Source organism: Oryzias latipes, chromosome 7 (genome assembly GCF_002234675.1).
Source record: "Oryzias latipes chromosome 7, ASM223467v1".
NCBI classification, from domain to species: Eukaryota; Metazoa; Chordata; class Actinopteri; order Beloniformes; family Adrianichthyidae; genus Oryzias; species Oryzias latipes.
This window is the reverse complement of record NC_019865.2, coordinates 5948156-5968045: the sequence shown is the minus strand read 5'-3', so window position 1 is coordinate 5968045 and position 19890 is coordinate 5948156. Positions and strand designations below refer to the sequence as shown.

The 19890-nt window shown below is 41.0% G+C and overlaps 2 protein-coding genes across 4 annotated transcripts; both read left to right on the top strand.

The window, feature by feature from the left end:
- Positions 1-27: 27 nt before the first annotated feature.
- Positions 28-4253, top strand: casp9 (caspase 9). Of its 2 annotated transcripts, XM_011476822.3 has the most exons (11): positions 28-382; positions 475-685; positions 762-809; positions 1767-1822; positions 1904-2080; positions 2157-2246; positions 2556-2606; positions 3063-3210; positions 3284-3472; positions 3592-3701; positions 3794-4253. In XM_011476822.3, the coding sequence occupies exons 1-11, from the start codon at positions 251-253 to the stop codon at positions 3896-3898; spliced, it is 1317 nt and encodes a 438-aa protein (XP_011475124.1). In that variant the 5' UTR covers positions 28-250; the 3' UTR covers positions 3899-4253. The 2 variants fall into 2 exon arrangements, with proteins under 2 accessions (XP_011475124.1, XP_011475125.1); XM_011476823.3 differs by lacking the exon at positions 2556-2606.
- Positions 4254-6861: 2608 nt separating this feature from the next.
- Positions 6862-18742, top strand: LOC101157615 (L-rhamnose-binding lectin SML-like). Of its 2 annotated transcripts, XM_020704469.2 has the most exons (12): positions 6862-6968; positions 12910-12954; positions 13033-13117; positions 13221-15314; positions 15542-15574; positions 15658-15720; positions 16609-16744; positions 16991-17100; positions 17193-17237; positions 17328-17457; positions 17850-17953; positions 18483-18742. In XM_020704469.2, the coding sequence occupies exons 4-12, from the start codon at positions 15284-15286 to the stop codon at positions 18527-18529; spliced, it is 699 nt and encodes a 232-aa protein (XP_020560128.1). In that variant the 5' UTR covers positions 6862-6968; positions 12910-12954; positions 13033-13117; positions 13221-15283; the 3' UTR covers positions 18530-18742. The 2 variants fall into 2 exon arrangements, with proteins under 2 accessions (XP_020560128.1, XP_004070364.1); XM_004070316.4 differs by having other exon boundaries at positions 13033-15314.
- The last annotated feature ends 1148 nt before the right edge of the window (positions 18743-19890 follow it).

The window sequence follows — 19890 nt, the reverse complement described above, 5'->3', positions numbered from 1 at the left end:
TACTGAAATCAAACGTACCCATGAGCTAGCCTATCACAGGCGGTGATGATGTAAACAAGGAAGTGGCTGATGGAACTTCGGGGGAAAACCAACCATAGGCATAAATATATCGAAAACAAGCTAGATGCGAAGAAGCTTTCTTTTTAACGAATTTATATCCTTAAAAACGCGCCTCTGGGTTGAATATTAAAACATTTTCGGAATTTGTTTTTGATTCTGTATTGGTAGTAAGGCGTTCGTGTGGAAGGAAATGGAAGAAAAACACAAAAGGATCCTTCGCCGAAACCGAGTTCATCTGGTAAAGGAGTTGGACCTGTCGGACCTCTGTGATGTTCTCCTTAGAAAAGACGTGTTCACCCAAAGCATGATAAACGACATAAAGGTAGGTTTCTACCACTAATGTTAGTGTCTCTTGTTTAGTGTTGTTGTTGTTGAAAAAACAAACAATTTAAAAAAATGTGTCCTGGCCGACAGAACTGTGAGACCAAACGGGACCAGGCCCGAAAATTGGTTAAGGACTTAGAGACCCGCGGGAATGAGGCGTTTTCGGCTTTTCTGGAGGGCCTTCGGGTCACGGGTCAGCAGAATCTGCTGGAGCTACTCCAGAAATCAGCTCCAAGAGTCCATTTCCAGCCTGGGAAATCCACGGAGGCGGGATACCTTCTAATCCAGCCTCATCCAGTTTGTAAGTCTGCTCTGCCAAAGTCCAGTTTGATCACTTATTTGATAGAAATAATATTTATTTGTCTTTTGTACTGTAGACATTGAAGATGCTGTTCCAAAGAAGCCCAGGACCCAACCTAGTCCACGTAAGAGAGAGAGGAGGGGTGGGGGTGTTAAAGTCCCCCATAACATTTTCATGTATTTTATTTATTTTCATAAAAACGTTCCCAGTAGTGTTCCCACAATCCCACAACCTAAATATCTTTAAACGCCATATTTCATGTTCATTCTAAACCTCTGTCTCCAAAATCTCCTCTTCATGGGCGTGGCTAGTGGTGCTGAGCGGTAGCCCCGCCCTTGATCCCGCCTTTTTGATGATGATAACTGTGTCCTGCAAGAGGGACAAGCTTGACACACTTGGGATCAATGATACTGATTGACAGTCTCTCTTCTCACAAGTTTCTCTTTAGCGATAAAGTGAAAAGTGACATTTTTGATTCCAAATCGCGCTTTCGGAACAATGACAACACGAACGTGTGTACCAGTTTAATAAAATAATAATAAAAAATGTATCATTATTATTTGCTCTGCTACACGGATCCAGAGGAAGGCTTAAGTTTAGGATTACAAGTTACGGCTAAGCTGCGTTCACACCGAACATGATTCACGCCGTACAAGCAGCAATGTGCCATCTCCTCTTCTGCCGCACCTGAGCTTGTGCACGCTGGACGGGGCAGATCAGGGAGCTTACGCAATGCCTATGCGCTCCTTGGCTATTATGACATCACAACGGCTCATTATTCAAACCGAGCGTCTCTCCGACAGTTTGATTGACAACGACTTAAAAGGAGAAATACTCAGAAATGCTAAAATGAAATGATTTAAATACATTTGCTCTGTTTCATAAGAAAAAAACACATGTACATTTAAAAACTCAAAAAACGTGATTTTCATCGGAGGGGGACTTTAAGTTCTATGTGGAACCATGTTGGATCCTTTTGTTTGTTTGTTTACCAGATTTTATACAATTTCATACAATTGAATTTCCCCAATGTGGGATCAATAAAGAATATCTTATCTTATCTTATCTTTTGTTGTTACAGCACCTGACGAGGTGTTCAAGGGGCCAGAGGTCCGACCACGACGGGACAGCATCCAGGTGAGCAGCCTTCATCATCCACATGCAGCTGTGTTTCCAGCATAATTGATCTAAATAACATATGGTGTGCTTGTGTGTCAGTACTATAAGATGGATGCCAGGCCATGCGGTCTTTGTCTTATCATAAACAACGTGGAATTTGAGCCAAAAACTGAGCTCAGCATTCGCAAAGGATCCAACGTGGACTGTGACAAGCTAGAGAAACGATTCAAGTCGCTTAACTTCGTGGTGGAAGTCCGGACAAATCTGAAACAAAGGGTGAGAGTCCTTTCTGCTTCTTCTGGGTCTGAAACGTTCTGAAAGGTAAAGATGCTCACTTGTGTCTTTCTTTCAGCAAATCAAATCTGAGCTGTCAGCTTTGTCCAGGAAGGATCATTCCATTTACGACTGCTGTGTGGTCGTCATACTCTCACATGGGACAGAGGTGAGGCGTCTCCTGTTTTTACTTTGTGTTTTTGGCGTTTTTAACATGTCGTCGTGGCATTTTTCTCATCACGGAGGACATATAGAAATAAAATTAAGCTTAGAATTGCATTACTGAGTAGTTCTTTATTCAGCTTGGTATGAATCAGTAGCAGAGGAAAAAGAAATGCTGTAGGAAAAAGCTGGCAGCAGGGATGTAGGTGCTACAATCGGTAGTCCAAAAGTTCCTGCTCCACTCCATTGCCATGCCTTCAAGACTTTGACATGGAACATGCTCACACGTTGCTTGATTACTTTTTGCTATATGCAGGTCCGCCACAACAAGATCAGATCAGCTGGGAGCTGGATAGAAATAGACCAGGTACGATAGAAAGGGAACAATTTATTATGTAGACAATTTGCCAAATGAGTGGCATTCAAGTTGATGTCCGAGGTTCTGTCAAGCACAAGGATTCCTTTGTCCTTTTCAAATAAGCAGAGGCCAAAAGGCAAATCAATGAAAGTGCAAAAAAAAAAAAACAAGACACATGCTTAAACAAACCCTGGAGACTGAAAGAAATTCTTCTCCAAATGATTGGGAAAGGAAGTTCCTTCTTTAGCAGTTCTGGATTAGATGTCAAAAGGTCAAGAAAAGGTTGTTTTCTCAGAGAGGAGTTCATCATAACCACACCCCTGTGAAACACTAAAATACTCTTTTCATCAGAATTTATATTTAATTAAAATGCAATAGACAAAGGCCAAGAATTTTTTTTACTTCTATGAGACATTTCTCTCTAAACTTAGACAGAATTCAAATGCTCATGTTCTGTCTTTGAAGGTGAGCCACAACCGCTTCCCAGGTGCGGTCTACGGTGTGGATGGAAATCACGTCTCAGTTCAGGAAATCACAAACTACCTCAATGGCCAGAACTGCCCCTCCTTACAAAGCAAACCCAAAATTTTCTTCATCCAGGCCTGTGGTGGAGGTAAGTAACACCAAAAAACATGTTACAAAGCCACACAAAAACACTGAAGGCCTTAGGGATTTTTTTGTTTCAGGGGAAAAGGACATTGGCTTTGAGGTTTCCCCTGATGAGGCTAAACCCTCCATTGGTGGAGATGGGGACCAAACAGACGCCATTCCTTTTTCATCTAGCAGCGAGTCTCTGAGCACGTCGGATGAAACTGATGCCATACCAACGCTGCCCACCCCCAGCGACATCCTGGTCTCTTACTCTACTTTCCCTGGTTTGTTTCCTTTCATTATTCCGTTTTTTATGCACGTACCGTTGTAACTGTCTAAATTCATATTCAGGCAGCTCGAAGCTTTGCTTATCTTGATTCATTTCATTGTTGGATGGACACAGGCTACGTTTCCTGGCGAGCTACAGTCTCAGGATCCTGGTATGTGGAGGTTCTGGACAACATTCTCGAGGAACATGCTGCAACTCTAGACCTGACAACAATGTTGACGTTGGTGAGCATCTCTTATACCAGCATAGGAGTGGGTTCGCATCTTCAGTTCAGTTGAGATGAAATGTGTCTGACTGTGAATTTGTTGGTTTCTAGGTAAACGATAAGGTTTCCCAAAACTCTGCAAAAGGCCTCTACAAACAAATGCCTGGCTCCTTCAATTTCCTCCGCAAGCACGTCTACTTCCAAACCTCAGAGTAACGGGAGAACAAAACAGCTACAGAATAAAGGCAAACCCCTTTTCTTGCATAGTGCATGCACCCAGAAATGGACTTTTTTGTCACGTTGTACCAGAGAATCCTGTTATCTAAATGCCTTCAAGTGTTTTTGGAATTTCTTAATGGATGTTTGTGACGTGGGTGTTATTTTGAAAGGGCACATATCCATACATGGATGTAAATGGCCTTCTACTGTCATATACTCTGTGCAACAGTTGTCTGGATGAGGGAATAAAGGGGGATTCCTGAATGTCATTTTCTAAAAAATAAGTAGATGTTGAGGAAGTGTTTGCCTGTTTTCATGTGTATTATTCAAAATAAATGCTAAAGCATCTGAATCTCTCTTTGTAATGGTTTATTGATCTAAACTTGTTTTGAATAAACTCACACAAACTGCAGAACAAACATATCCATCAACAACCCATCTTTACACACATTCTAAATGACCCACTCTGGAAATTGTGTTTTTAACATCTTGTGGGATTTGTATAATGATGGATAACTTATGTAAAGAAAATAATCTTAAAATTGCATTTCTGAGTTTTTATTTATTGAAATTTTCTTGAATCAGGGCAGACAAAGCAAGGTCATTTGAAAAAGCTCTTAGTTATGATGTGGAAGCTGTAATGGGCGGGGCCAGAGTCTTAATGCTGCCCTCCATTCTGATTCATCCGCTTGTCGACGACGAGACCCACGTGCGTCTTTTTGTCCACGTATGAGCTGGTATCCGGCTCTAAACTGTACAGCTGGATAGCTCCGTAATTGCACACCTTTTTTTTTACACTGGTAATGTTAGGTTGTGGTTGTTAGGGGGTTGTAAGATAGCAGGAGAGCGTGTAGACAGAGAGCTCTCAGTTATGTGGAGGGAAAGAGGGCTCAGGGTTGCACAATGCAAACAGTCCCACCCACAACTGAGAAGTGAGTTTCTCCTGCTGCTCTGCAGAAACTATGTTCTAGAAAACAGCAGTTTTTTTTTATTTTGCCTGAAATCGGCATAATTATAAGGAAAAGAAGACTGGGAACATTTTAAAAATGGATTAAAAAGTGATCAGAGTGGGCCTTTAATATCAGTTAGTTCAAGATTAGGATTCTAACCTGGATTAGTGTCAATGTAGGTATTACAATAATAATTTATGGTTATTCTTGGGAAAAAAAAATGCCATTATATTGTTGAAAGATGTGTTTAATTGTCATCTACAATTTTTGTCTGAGCAACTTTGTTTGAGTTGCTAACAAAGTTAAAGTCCCATTAATTATCCATTCTTGCTCTCCACATTTGAGCCCTCCTCCGGGGGAGCAGTGAGCTGAAGACAGTCAGACATTGGGTCCCATTTTTGGTCTTTGGTAGGACTCAACCATGGATTTGACCTCATAACCTTCCATTCTCAGGGAAGACACTCTACCACAGAGCTAAGCTACTAATCTGGTAGTAAGTTGTGACTATTTTTTCTGTAAGTGCTTATTTTTTCTTTTCTAAGGAAAGTATAACTGTCACTTTTATGACAGTGAAACAATCCTTGGTTCCACAATTTAATATGACTTGCCTCACTTCTAATATAATTTGCTTACTTTTGAAAATGCATATTTAGAGTCTAAGCGTATAAAACATGATCAAATGGGATCCTAGGGATAAGCTTTGCAGGTGAAGGTGTTAAAGATCACAAACATTGCAGGTGTTTGGAAAAGCTGTAATTCGATCTTTCGCCACTAGAGTTCAATAAAAACCACAGATCGCAGTCAGATTAACCTGATGAGAAAACTTTTACCTGAGCCATCATGACATCTTTGGGCAGAACAGACTTCAAGAAAATAAGTACTTGAAGTACTTTTACTGTGTTGAAATGAAGCCTGATTAAAAGCCATTGTTTTAAAAAGTATACTTATATATTTACTCTACTCAAAAACAGACTAAAGTAACTTTTGTGGTAAACGTTTTGTACATATATTTAAAAAAAACTATTGAATGTATCATTTTCATGTTGATTGGGGAAGTCCAACATACATGAAACAATGTCTGTTCTTCAGTTTAGCTCAGCTGCTGTATACCTAGTTTCACAAAAACATCAAATTCACGGAAAACCTGCAAACGGTTAATATTTCTCAACTCCTCTGAGTTCTTTTTGGCTCCTCAACACTTGGTTTTGGGTTGGCCCGTTCCATCCTCTCCAAGATTTCTTCCCAGAAATCATGTCTACTTTTTCTCCGTGTTGGGATTTGTCTGTTTTTGTGTCTTGATTTAAAAAACAGCCTATTGGAAAATGGCCCAGGACTCAGGTTTGGGTTTTTATTGCTCAACAAAACCAGAACGCCCTAAATCTAAAGGAATCAATAGTCTGGTTTTTGTGTTTGTCAGACCAAGTCGTGTGGCGTGTGAACCATGTTCTTCAACATCGCACTCAGTGAGCACAATAAGGATTAAACAAATGATTGGAGCTCTTCAGAAAGTATTTCATTAGTCTGCAAATGAAAGAAAACTTTCAGTTTCCTTCTTTTGTTTCAGTGGTGGCTGCAGTCTGAGTGCTTGGACATGCAGGTCTGTATCTGGTGTATGCCTTCATTTACTGTTCCTCCATATTCTTTATGATAAGCTCGTGGTCTATGGCTGCCACTTCAGATATGCCAACAGAGCGAGTTACCACCTGTGTGGATGGTGTCGTGCATCGCCTGAGCTGTGGTGAGATCTAAAAGCCAAAACCTTAGGATTGGTTTGGTGTTCCTGTCTTTTAATCCCCTTTTGGCTGTGTTTTCCAGAGTTAGGTGGTGTGATCAGTGTGCAGACATCTCTGTCCGGGGGTGAGGACAGCGTGGCTTGCAGTGAGGGAGGAAAAGCAGAGGAGGTCTCCAGCACAGGCTGCTCTGACATGGCAGTTGTTGATATAGTAAAGAAGTACACTTTCTCTCACACACAATTAGCTACTGAGAAGGAATCCCTTTTTCCTGTAGATGTGATGGGGTAAAGGTGTGTGAGCTAACCTCAAGTGACCTTGGAGTGAGTGGTGACAGTAGAGGGACAACCAAGTACCTGCAGACCGTGTACACCTGTCAGCCAGCAGGTCAGTCAAACTTTACCGCCTTCTTTTTTTTCCATTTGGCTTCCAACAATAGGAGCTTTGCAATGCACGTTGAAAAAACATCCACAGCAGGTTAATGTTCTGATAATTTAAAATAAATATATATATTTTTTTGTCATTGCCAATTATTTACAAAGATTTCAAACCTTGTTTTTGGACATTTAAGTATTGGATCAGATTTTAAGTTGTTACTTTTCCAAGCTTCTCTCAAAACTAGCACAGTCAAGAATTATAGAAAGGAATATAAGGAAATTATTAAAATGAGTCCAAATTATTTTTCTCCTTACTCTTGACAATAGAAAAACTGGATATAAGACTCAAAAACCTTAAACTCTAATGTGATTTTGAGCCTGGTATTCATTGGCGTTGTTTTTTTAAACCAAAAATTTCGATTCATGTCTCAAGAATTAAGGCTAGTGTTAGATTTTATGAAGTTTTATTAAGATGGGCCAACTTTTACTAAGTTAGTGTTCCCATTTTGCTCACATTTGTGTTCTAAATTGAGTCCCTTATTACACTAAAGAATTTTTTGTCACCAATCAAAATGGGCGGAAATTAGGTACATAAAAACTAAAAAAAAATAAAAAGTTTGTTAAAAATTGGCAAAAAAATTCTTATTGGGCTGTAAAACATTCAATTTAAAGTAATCTCTAACAGTCAGCTTTTTAAGCTTATTTTTTTCCTCATTTGAATGCTTGTGCAGAGCTCATTTTGAGATTTTGATATCATATATGATTTCCTGTTACGTAAAAATGATTTACTGCATGGAAAGATAATTTTACTAGTTTCTAGTGATTTTCTTCTTAAGATCAACTTTACTTTCCTGTTTTTAGGCTACCTCTTTTTGCAGTGTTTTGATTTGATTTGAAATGATTTATTTCAAGTAATCAATTCAATTCAATTCAATTCAATTTTATTTGTATAGCCCAAAATCACAACAACAGTCGTCTCGATGGGCTTCGAAGTAAAACATGAACTCAAAAGGATCACGAATACAAAGAGTTCAATAGAAAAATACTAAAATGAACTAACAAACTGACTAAGCTATACTGGCATCCCTGCCCTTAGACCCCCCTTCGCGGTAAGGAAAAACTCCCAAAAAAAACGGATTCTGGAAAAAACGAAGAAACCTCAGGGGTGCCCACATGAAGGAGGGATCCTCCCCCAGGACGGACAGGCGATTTACCAGAACTCTTAGAGAAGAATTAACTTATCTAAATCTACAACTACATATATAAAAGTCCAGCAGACGAGCTTCATCCAGCCGTGGTTGTGGGGACAGTCAAAGGCGCGAGTCGAGCCGGAGACAGGAACCACAGCCAGGTGTAGGAGCAGGAGCAGAGACGAGGTACTCGGTCAGGCACAGAGCAGAGACGAGCCAGAGATGAGCCAGAGGCAGGATCCACAGCCAGGTGTAGGAGCAGGAGCAAAGGCGAGGTAAACGGTCAGGAACAGGAGCACGGATGAGCCAACTGGAGTCTGGAAGCACTCCCACTCCCCAGGAGGGGAGAGGAAAAGAGGGACAATACATGAATCGCACTGCACCAAACAGAGGCATGGAGAACTAAATGATAAATTATGATCAAGAATAGAGGAGAGAGGAAGGGTAGAAGTAAAAACAGGAAAGAGGACAGAACCCCAGTGCACCATAGTTACCCCAGCTTCAACTTCTAGCAGCCTTTTAAAAGAAATAGTTATTATTAAGTTTAATTTAAACAAATTAACATTAAGTTAAATAATCTCTGAATACTAACTAGTCTGACAATAAGCCTGTCCAAAGAGGAGTGTTTTAAGTCTAGCTTTGAATGTAGAAACTGAGTCGGCCTCTCTTACATGAGCTGGGAGTTTATTCCATAAGACAGGGGCTTGGTGACTAAACGCTCTACCTCCAACCGTACTTTTACTAATTCTAGGAACCACAAGCAGTCCCGCATTTTGCGAGCGAAGTGTTCTCATTGGATGGTAAGGGACTATGAGGTCCTTAATATAGGACTGGGCCATTCCATGTAAGGCTTTATAGGTTAACAGGAGGATCTTGAACTTGATTCTGGAATCAACTGGGAGCCAATGGAGCGAAACTAACACAGGAGTGATGTGATCTCTTCTGCTGGTTCCAGCTAACAATCTAGCTGCTGCGTTCTGAACAAGCTGGAGACTTCTTAAGGAACTCTTAGGACACGCTGCTAACAAGGAGTTACAGTAATCCAGCCTCGACGTAACAAATGCATGGATGAGTTTTTCAGCATCACTCTTAGAAAGTATATTTCTGATCTTAGCAATATTCCACAGGTGAAAAAAGGCAGTTCTACACGCCTGAGATATGTGAGCCTTAAATGATAAATCCTGGTCAAATAAAACCCCAAGGTTTCTAACTGTGGAATTGGGGGCTATACTTATGCCATCCAGGGAGACTATCTGAGCAGACAGAGCATCTCTGAGGTTTTTAGGACCAAGTATAATGACCTCCGTTTTTTCTGGGTTCAAGAGGAGGTAATTAATTGTCATCCAGGTCTTGATGTCACTGATGCAGGCGTTCAGTTTCTCTATCTGGTCATTCTGGTCAGGCTTCATGGATAAATACAACTGCGTATCGTCGGCATAACAATGAAAATTAATGCTGTGTTTCCTGATTATGTTTCCTAGGGGTAGCATATAAAGCGTAAACAGGATCGGTCCCAAGACTGAGCCCTGTGGGACTCCATAGTTGACTCGAGTGCACTGAGAGGAATGGCCATTTACATTAACGAACTGATACCTATAGGACAGATAGGATTTAAACCACTGGAGAGCAGATCCTCTGATCCCTATGTCCTGCACTAGTCTATGGAGTAAAATACTGCGGTCGATAGTGTCAAAGGCTGCACTGAGGTCCAATAGGACAAGAATAGAAAGTAGACCCTTTTCTGAGGCCAATAACAAGTCATTAGAGACTCTAACTAGTGCAGTTTCCGTACTGTGGTGAGGTCTAAACCCCGACTGAAAGTCTTCAAAGTGGCTGTTGTCCTGTAGGTGGCAGTAAAGCTGCTTAACTACAACTCTTTCTAGGATTTTAGAAATAAAGGGCAGGTTTGATATCGGTCTATAGTTGGCCAAGATGCTAGGATCCAAACTGGGCTTTTTCAGAAGAGGTTTAACAACTGCATATTTAAAAGACTGTGGCACGTAACCCGTTTCCAGAGAGGCATTTATCATTGTTAATATGGGATCATTAATTAGGGGAAAAGTTTCTTTAAAAAGTCTAGTGGGAATTGGGTCTAACAGACACGTTGAGGATTTGGAGGACGTAATAATTGATGTTATTTCCGCTTGATCCACAGCAGTGAAGCAGTCCAATGTTATAGAGGTTTCTATGGATGCCTCCATTTCTACCGCTTCAGCCTGTTCTGGGCTGATAGTAGGAATAACTTGATTTAACTTATGTCTAATATTTGAGATTTTACTATCGAAAAATGTAAGAAAATCATCAGAGCTGAGAGAAACAGGATCATGTGGTTCTACTGAGCTCTGACTGCGAGTTCATTTAGCAATAGTGCTAAAAAGAAATCTTGGATTGTTTCCATTCTCTGATATTAAGGTTGAATAGTACTGGCTTCTAGCTCTACGCAGAGCTTTTTTATAATTTAATAGGCTATGTTTCCAGGTATCCAGAGACTGCTCTGAACCGGAGCCGCGCCATTCCCTTTCCAACTTACGGGTTTCTTGTTTAAGAGAACGAATTTCAGCATTAAACCACGGTGCTACTCGGTTTTGTCTGACGAACTTAGGTTTCAAGGGGGCAACAACATCGAGTGTACTCCTGAGGGCTTGTAAGGCATCATTAACAAAGTGGTCATTTATATCAATCAAATAAGAATAATACACAAAAAAATTACAATCATCAGTTATACATTCATACAATGACGTATCAGACTTAGGATAAATAGGCATAAAATTAAATATTGCCTGAAAGGGAGTGGAAGGAAGCGAACGCATGTAATCCCACCCCTGTTCTACTGTAACCATTTTATTACATGATTTATCATTATCCAGTTCATAACCTATCAGACAGAATTAAGAATCAGAATCAGAATCAGAATCACTTTATTTGCCAAGTACAGTGCATGTACAGGGAATTTGACTTCAATGACCTGTGCTCTCGTGCAAACTAGCAAGGTATAGAAAGTGTGAGGGGTAAGGCAAACAAAAGGATAAGTAATAAAAAGAAGGTAGATATAAGGTGGCTGTATAAATAAATAGACATAACTAAATAGGAAATAAAAATATAAAATAAAAAAGGCAAAAAAATGCAGCAGCAGCAGTAGTTCCAGTTTGGCAGTTTCTGTGATTGTTCAGTGTCCCTGAGTGGTCCGGAGTCAGGAGTTCATCAGAGTGACAGCTTGGGGGAAGTAGCTGTCTTTGTGGTGAGTGGTTTTGGTGCGCATTGTCCTAAAGCGCCGCCCTGACGGGAGGAGGCTGAAAAGGCAGTGACCAGGATGCGAGGGGTCTTTTACGATCCTGCCCGCCCGCCTCCTGGCTCTGGATCGGTACAGATCCTGAATGGGGGGAAGGCTTGAACCAATAATCCTCTCAGCAGATCTAATGATTCTCTGAAGTCTGTTCCTGTCATGTCTGGTAGCTGAACCAAACCAGACCGTGATGGATGTGGTCAGGACAGACTGGATTATTGCCGTGTAGAAGATGGTCAGCAGCTCCTGAGGCAGGTTGAACTTCTTGAGTTGTCGCAGGAAGTACAACCTCTGCTGAGCCTTTTTCCGGACCAGGTCAATGTGAGCGGTCCACTTAAGGTCCCGTGAGATGGTGGACCCCAGGAACCTGTTTGAGTCTGTTGAAGGGACAGTGCTGTTGAGAAATGGGAGAGGGGGGGGAAGTGGTAGGGGGGTTCTTCCTGAAGTCCACTGTCATCTCCACTGGTTTAAGTGGGTTCAGCTCCAGGTGGTTCTGGCTGCTCCAGAGGACTAGCCGCTCCACTTCTCCTCTATATGCATACGCCGTCCGGGATGAGCCCAATGACTGTGGTGTCGTCTGCAAACTCCAAGTGTTTAACAGAGGGGGCTCCTGATCTGCAGTCGTTTGTGTAGAGGGAGAAGAGCAGAGGGGAGAGAACACACCCCTGGGGGGCGCCAGTGTTCAGGATCCGGGGGCTGGATGTGAATCGTCCCAGTTTCACCTGCTGCCTCCTGTCGGTGAGGAAACTGGTGATCCACTGACAGGTGGGGGGAGGCACGGTGATCTGGGACAGTTTGTGGGGGAGGAGCTCTGGGACGATCGTGTTAAATGCAGAGCTAAAGTCCACAAATAGAACCCGTGCGTACGTGTCTGCAGAGTCCAGGTGGTGCAGGATGTAGTGGAGAGCCATGTTGACTGCGTCCTCCCCTGACCTGTTTGCTCTGTAGGCAAACTGCAGGGGTCTAGCAGAGGCTCTGTGATGACCTTCAGGTGGTTCAGGACCAGTCGTTCAAAGGATTTCATGACTACCGAGGTCAGGGCGACTGGTCTGTAGTCATTTTGTCCTGTGACTGGGGACTTTTTGGGGACTGGAATGATGGTGGAGAGTTTGAGACAAGCAGGTACCACACACATCTCCAAGGAGCTGTTGAAGATCCTGGTGAAGATGGGAGCTAGCTGGTCAGCACGGACTTTCAGGCAGGAGGGAGAGACTCCATCGGGAGAGACATAGACATAACTATGTTAGAAATCAACATTGAAATATATGCAGCCTATGCGATATATGAAAAAATAATATCTATATGATTAAAAAAGTAATACTTTATCAGTAAAATGGACATTACCATTTCAAAAATCTTAACACCAAAAATTGATTAAGTTTCAAAAGTTAAGTTAAGTGTTGTTTTGTTTTTCCAAGAGTTTTGCAGTAAATGATTTTTAAGAACTGAAGTTTATTTCACAATGTTCCTTCTCACAGTTCACCATGTCACGTGTGAGCACTCTTTGGCACACTTGCAGTGTGGTAAGATCACATTTTCTCTTGCTTAAAGAAAAACCAACGTGATGACTTCACATGCGTTTTTACTGTTTTCTTCCACAGGTGCAATGGGAAAAACAGTTGCATAATCAAAGCAGGGAATTCAGAGTTTGGAGACCCCTGTGTTGGAACTTTCAACCACCTGGAGGTGGCTTATACCTGCAACTGTAACTAGCCTGAAACATGCTGTTGAAAAACGTGATAGAAAAATGTACCTATGATATCTATACTTTTTTAAATGTGTTTTTCAGATTCCCAAGATCAGTCAACCTGAGGCCTCAATGGAGTGCAATGAACATGCATTGTGCAAAATAAAAGAAAACAGTACACCCTGCACTTAATTCTCTTTTCTAAATAGTGACTTTTAGGAGCTTGACCTTATAGTTAAAGTTTATTAAAACAAAAAAAAGTCCCACTTTCTGTCACACACCTAGGTGTGCGAAAATTTGCTCTCCGCATTTGACTCATCCCTTGGGGGAGCTGTGATTAGCAGACAACCCCCCCAATCCAACGCCTTAATGCTGAGTGTCAAGCAGGGAGGTATCGGGTCTCATTTTGAAAGTCTGACACGGCCTGGGCCCTCCAGTTGCAGGGCGGACACTCTAACAACAAGGACACTGAGCTGATTCAAGATTCGTGTTAGTCAGGTATTTGGTAGGTGTTGGTTTTCAGGGAAGTACAGGGACAAAAACCAAAACAATGAGACCTTTCAAACTGTAGTATACATAAAGAAGTTGTGGGTCAACCTTAGGGTGTGTTTGCCCAAGTATTCCTGGCAGATTCTGTGGCATTTCTTGGCAGGAAACAAAAGAAATGTGTAAGGAATTGTTGTGAATGTTGTGAGGGTGTGTTGTCAACGTCTACTGTATCATTCTAAAGAACAGAAGCATTGTCATTTTGAGCCCACAGTTTTCATGCCGCAAAATAAAACTCCAAGTGTAAATAGAAACCGACACTGAAACCTTGCTTGAAGCAGATGTGAGTAAGGGATATTATGTGGAGCTGTCCACGCCAGAAATCGACCCAACAGTGATCACAGAGGAAGTCATCATGGGATACCGCCTGGTCAAAGCTAGAACATCCCATTGCAACGACCCTGTTCCACGAGAATGGTCGGCCAATGACTGGAGGATCCCACTGAGGACAATACTGGAGTTAAAACATCAGCAAAGAGTAAAATAAAATAAAAAATAAGAAGCATGTATAAAAAGAAACAAATTTGACAGCCCAAGACCATAATTAACAATAATAAAAAGTACTTAAGAATCAATCAATCCGGTCTCTGACATGTAACATGTTTTTAGTAAAACAATACATTTATAAATGTTTGATATGTAGGCATATAAGCTTGTTTGTTTGTCAAAGAAAATTAATTCATCATCTTTGCTTCTGGAAAAGATTCTCTAATTTCTTCCCCTGTGGTACGTCCACAAACATACGGGTCCAGGGCTGGAGTTTACATAACATAAAAACACTATGTATGATTTTTAAGGGTTTTTATTGAAAGAGGAGGAGGGGAGGTAGGAACCAAGGTTGGGCCAGAGGAATTAAATAAAACTAAAACAAAAGTCTCACTGACCTAGCTACAAAAAAGGTATCAAAACATACAAGAGGTGGCACCAACCAACTTTCCTAGTGAGCATAACAGAAAACAAGCTACATGAGGTGTACAGGGTACCCTGTCTTACACATCCACAAACCTCCCACACTCTCCAGTCTAAAGAGACGTAAACATGCGTTTACATTGTGAACCAGAAAGAGCTCCTCTCCCAAGTGATCCGCAGGAGTTTATATGCAAGCCTGGTGTCTGGTTCTGGGGCCTGATTATCACAGCCTGTCAGGTCTCCACCAGGTGCCTTCACTCAGCAAAAGAAGAGGAAGGAAAAAAAAGAAAGAAAATGAAAAACCCCTGCTTGTAACACACTGTTTTGTTCCATATTTCAACAGATGTATAATCCTGAGTGATATCCCAGTTTTATAAGGAATTTTTCCCTTTTGTTGTGTGTCAGAGACTCACTAACATACAATTTTAGCCATTGCTTTGGCACTTCTAGGAGAGATTGGAAAAAATCTTCCTGAAAGAACAAGCAGTTACAGTCTTGCAATTCTGGGAAAACCCTGTCAATGTGTTTTTCGTTAACAAAGCTTCAATTGTGTCTGTCAGTAATTTATCCTCTGCTTTGTCCTTGTTTCGGATTGTTGTTTAAGATTCACACGTTATCCAATCATGGATTCCTGCCAGAAACTTTACACAGCAGTATAAGTACAGAAACGTTCCTGCCATCAGCATCATCAATCTGGATCTTCAGAAGCCATGCTGCTCTTCAGACTCAGAACGACAATGTGTAAGCCTAGGAATGAGTTTTGAATGGAACTCCAATATTGTGTGTCTTCAGTGCTCCGTCTTAAGTTCAGTTTTATTTGAATTTGATGTTTAAATGCACAAAGACTAATATTTTAGGTCAAGATCTGAAACATTGTACATCTTTCAATATTCAAGTATTTCTTTACAAAACAATACATTAAATTGCAACAAGAAGTCATTTATGATTTTGTTTGTTTTTTCTTGCAGTGCTTGCAGCAGTTTGCCTGTTCGTGGCATCAGGTAAATCTCATGGGACAAAGGTTGAATGAAACTTTATGAACAGCAAACAAACTTTTGCTCCGCTAAAATCTTTTTCATTTCAGGGGTTTCCACAGAAACAGTCACAACCTGTGTTGACGCCGACAATCCCCATCATCTGGAATGCGGTAAGACGGACATTTCTGCAAATGATTTTGAAACTTAATACACAAAGGACCTTAACTGGAGAAAACTGCATGTAGATCTCAAATAATGTTTTCCTACACAGAGAGAAAACAAAGTAAACATAACAAAACAAATAAACGTGAACAAAAGGGTTATTAACATGTGATTCTAGTGTTGATCAAAGTGGAAAAAGTAAAAAATGTCTTTACGTTGGTGGTAGAAAACTATTTAGTCAGCCATCAAATGTTCAAGCTCTCCCACTTAAAAACGGAAAGAGAGGCCTAAAATTTTTAATCATAGGGATACCTCAACTGTGATAGACAAAAGGAGAAGTTCAACTCAATACTTTGTCATATACCCTTTGTTGGATATGACAGCAATCAAATGTTTTCTGTAAGGTTTTTACAAACTGTTGCTGGTATTTTGGCCCATTCCTCCATGCTGATCTCCTCAGCAGTGCTTTTTTGGCCCTGTCGCTGGGCACCACAGACATTCAACTCCCTCAAAAGATTTGCTATTAGGGTAGAACTTGCACAATTGGTGGATGATAAAATACCTTTTTGCCTCATTGTAATATATTCCTTTGTTTGTAACAACTAAATTTGTAGTACATTTTGTAATATTAGAAATATCTATTGGATTTACCAAATGGTAATTTACCAACACACAGCACATTACGTACCATATTATTTTAACAAATCTAAAAAAAGTAATTATACCCTGCAACCCAATTTTGTATTTGCATAAATTCATAAATACATAATTAACATTAATGACACACTACTTAAATAGATTTTTTTAAAGAATGGAGACCACAATTTGCTGATAACAAATTAGATGCACAAAAAAAGCCTTAATTTGATTTTCTTTATGGTTCTTCTGTGAAACAGAGAATGGAGTGATTAGCGTGCAGTCTGCCCTGTATGGACGTACAAACAACGTCATCTGCAGTGAAGGCAGGCCTCCACAGGAATTCAACAACACAGGATGCTCTCAAAGTGGAACTGGGAATTTTGTCAAAAACAGGTAGGAAGACAGAGTTTGCTAATTGAGTCAGGACTCAACGCTTAATTTTCATACCCATCCAACTTGTAATAACATATTTTGTTTTGTATTATTTAAGCAGAAATCAGGTTAAAGTAAAGGACTAAAGTAACTGCAGTCTTTGACTCTTTGTGTTGATAAAAAGGATAAAATGAAATAAAGACAGGCAAACCTCTTCAGAATTCCAACAGTTTTTTCATTTAATTTTTTTTATTTTTATTTTCTAAGATGCAACGGAAAGAAGGTGTGTGAGATCAGCACAAACGATGTGATCTCTCCTGATCCCTGCTTTGGAACTTACAAATATCTACAGACTAACTTCACCTGTGTGCCTGCAAGTATGTTTGCAAAAATATAGAAAACTAAGATGCTCATGAACTTAAGTAACGTCTAAATAAAGATCTGATGACTTTCCAATTTTTGTTGATAGTTCACCTCATTGCATGCGAGCACTCTTATGCACATCTGAACTGCGGTAAGAAAACATCTGCTTTGTAATCATAATGGATGTTTATTTGTGTGTATGTAGCTTCTTTTATGTTAATTAAATTATTCTTTCTGTCAGATCAAGGACAGGTCATATCTGTCATTGGTGCCCACTATGGACGTGATAATAAGGCCGTCTGCTTTGCTAGCCGACCTCCCTCTCAGGTTGAAAATGTCTACTGCTCCAACCCCACCCAAGTTGCTCAAAGGTGAGGGTAAGGTGGGGGTTCTGCATAAGAACCTCTACTAAACCTTGTTTTATTTTATGTTGACTTTACATAGGAGAACTTATCAAAAGTGTAAAGAATAACAAGATGTAAGAACAGTAAATATTTATTCAAGACTCAAAAACTTTATTGCAGGTCCAATTAAATTGTGAAATGAAATATAATCACAAATAAAAAAAAATATTCACAAATAAATAAACTGAATTCATTCAGCACCAAACCTCTGAAGTGACCATTTAATTATGGATCTTAAGCCAGTTTTTTCTCTAGTTTTTAAAGGCCAGACTCCGCGCTCTGATAAAATGCTGTACAAAAGTGTAAAAAGAGTAAAAAGGACCACATCTGTCTCACTTTTACCCCTTTTAAATCCACAGTTGTAATGGGAAAAACAGCTGCACCATCAAAGCAAGCAACTCTGTGTTTGGAGATCCCTGTTATGGAACATTTAAATACCTGGAGTTGTCTTATGTTTGTGAATGTAAGTAACACCATAAACATATCAATTCATTTGAACAAATCCTTCATTTTTTGTAATTCACAGAAGTTTTTGCTGCAACAAAAAATTAAGTACTGGTACTTACAGTGGGGGTAAAAAGTATTTAGTTAGCCAACAATTGTGCCCGCTTATCCCCCCGCTCTCGAAGGGGCCATGGGGCCACGTGGGCATGGCCATGTCTGGACTCATGTAGATGGCAATTAGGGTTGAGTAAGAGCCCCCGACATGGCGCATCAGTGCGCTCTGCTCCCGATGACCAAATCAGACACTGTGATTTACTGGATTGTCTTTTTTTTCATTCTATCTCGTTGAGATATACCCATGAGGGCAATTATAAGCCTCTCGTCTTGGTATTGTGGGAAATCTTGCACAATTGTTGCCTAAGTAGATATTTTTGGACCTTTTAAAGAAGGATTTCTGTGACTTCTAATTTTAAAAATTCCTTAGTACTTATATTATCATGCAACAATAACGTTTTTTTTTTTTTTTTTAATTATTTCTGTTTTTGCAGATCCTTCCAAGTTACCACCAAGCAAAATCATTGTCAAAGAAACTTGAAGCAAATGACTTGAAGTAACAAAAAAGGTCAAATAACCAACATGAATGTTCATCTGCAAACTTTGTGTAACAGTAGTCTTTCCATGACAATTACAGTGTAACTGCTTCAAAACCTCAGTGGAATTTGAGTAAGAAGATCCATTAAGTGAATTATTGTTTATTTCTTTTTCTGGATTGTTTTACATAGAGAGTAAAATATGAATGAAGAAAAATGACTGTTTTTTTTTTTCAACGGTTTCTGTGGTTGTTACGGTCAGGTAGAGGAGAAAACCCAGACGCAGGCAGGAACAACTCAAACCAGAAGGAATTCCAAAAGAAGGGCTTTAATGCCAGAGGGAAACACAAGCTTTAAGGCTCAAAGAACAGAATACGCTCCGACACTGAGCACAGAAACAAACACACCTTAAATAGGCAGACAGAAAATCAACAGAGATGCAGGACAGCTGAGCAGGAGTCAGGCCTACACATAACATAACCCCCCCCGCTAAGACCGGCTACCAGACGGACGAGGGCGAGGCTGATCAGGGTAGTCGCGATGGAAGCGAGAGATGAGGAACGGATCAACGATGTAACGGCCAGGGATCCACTGACGATCCGCCGGTCCATACCCCTCCCAATCGACCAAGTACTGCAGGCCCCGACCCACCCCTCTGGAAGCGAGGAGGGACTTGACCGTATAAACCGGATCACCATCCACGATACGAGGACCAGGAAGAGAAGCTGGAGCAGGCTGTAGGGGAGAGTCCCTGGCAGGCTTAATCTTGCTAACGTGGAACACCGGGTGGATCCTCAGGGAGCGAGGCATTTCCAGCTCCACAGCCACAGGATTGATGACCTTGGAGATGGTGTAGGGACCGATGTAGCGGGGTTGCAGCTTTCTGGACCCTCCCTTCAAAGGAACATTGGCTGAGGAGAGCCATACTCTGTCCCCCACCTTGTACTCTTGAGCTGCGGACCTCCGACGATTGGCTACAGCCGTGAACCGCTCCTGGTTCTGCAGAAGCTTCAGTCTGTACCTGCTCCAGGTGCGACGACAGCGTCTCAAAAAGGCAGCGGGACCAGAAGAGGCAGCCAATTGTTCCTGGTGGGGAAACAAAGGGGGTTGATACCCATAGGCAGCTTGGAATGGGGAGTATCCGGAAGTGTTGATTAGGGAGTTGTGGGAATACTCAGCCCATGGGAGCTGAGACGACCAGGTTCTGGGGTTCTTGCTGCACAAGGCTCGAAGTGTTGTCTCCAAATCCTGGTTGTACCGCTCTACCTGGCCGTTAGTCTGAGGATGGAAACCAGAACTCAGACTGACCTTGATCCCGAGGAGGCAGCAAAACTCCCTCCAGAAGGCAGCAACGAATTGAGGCCCA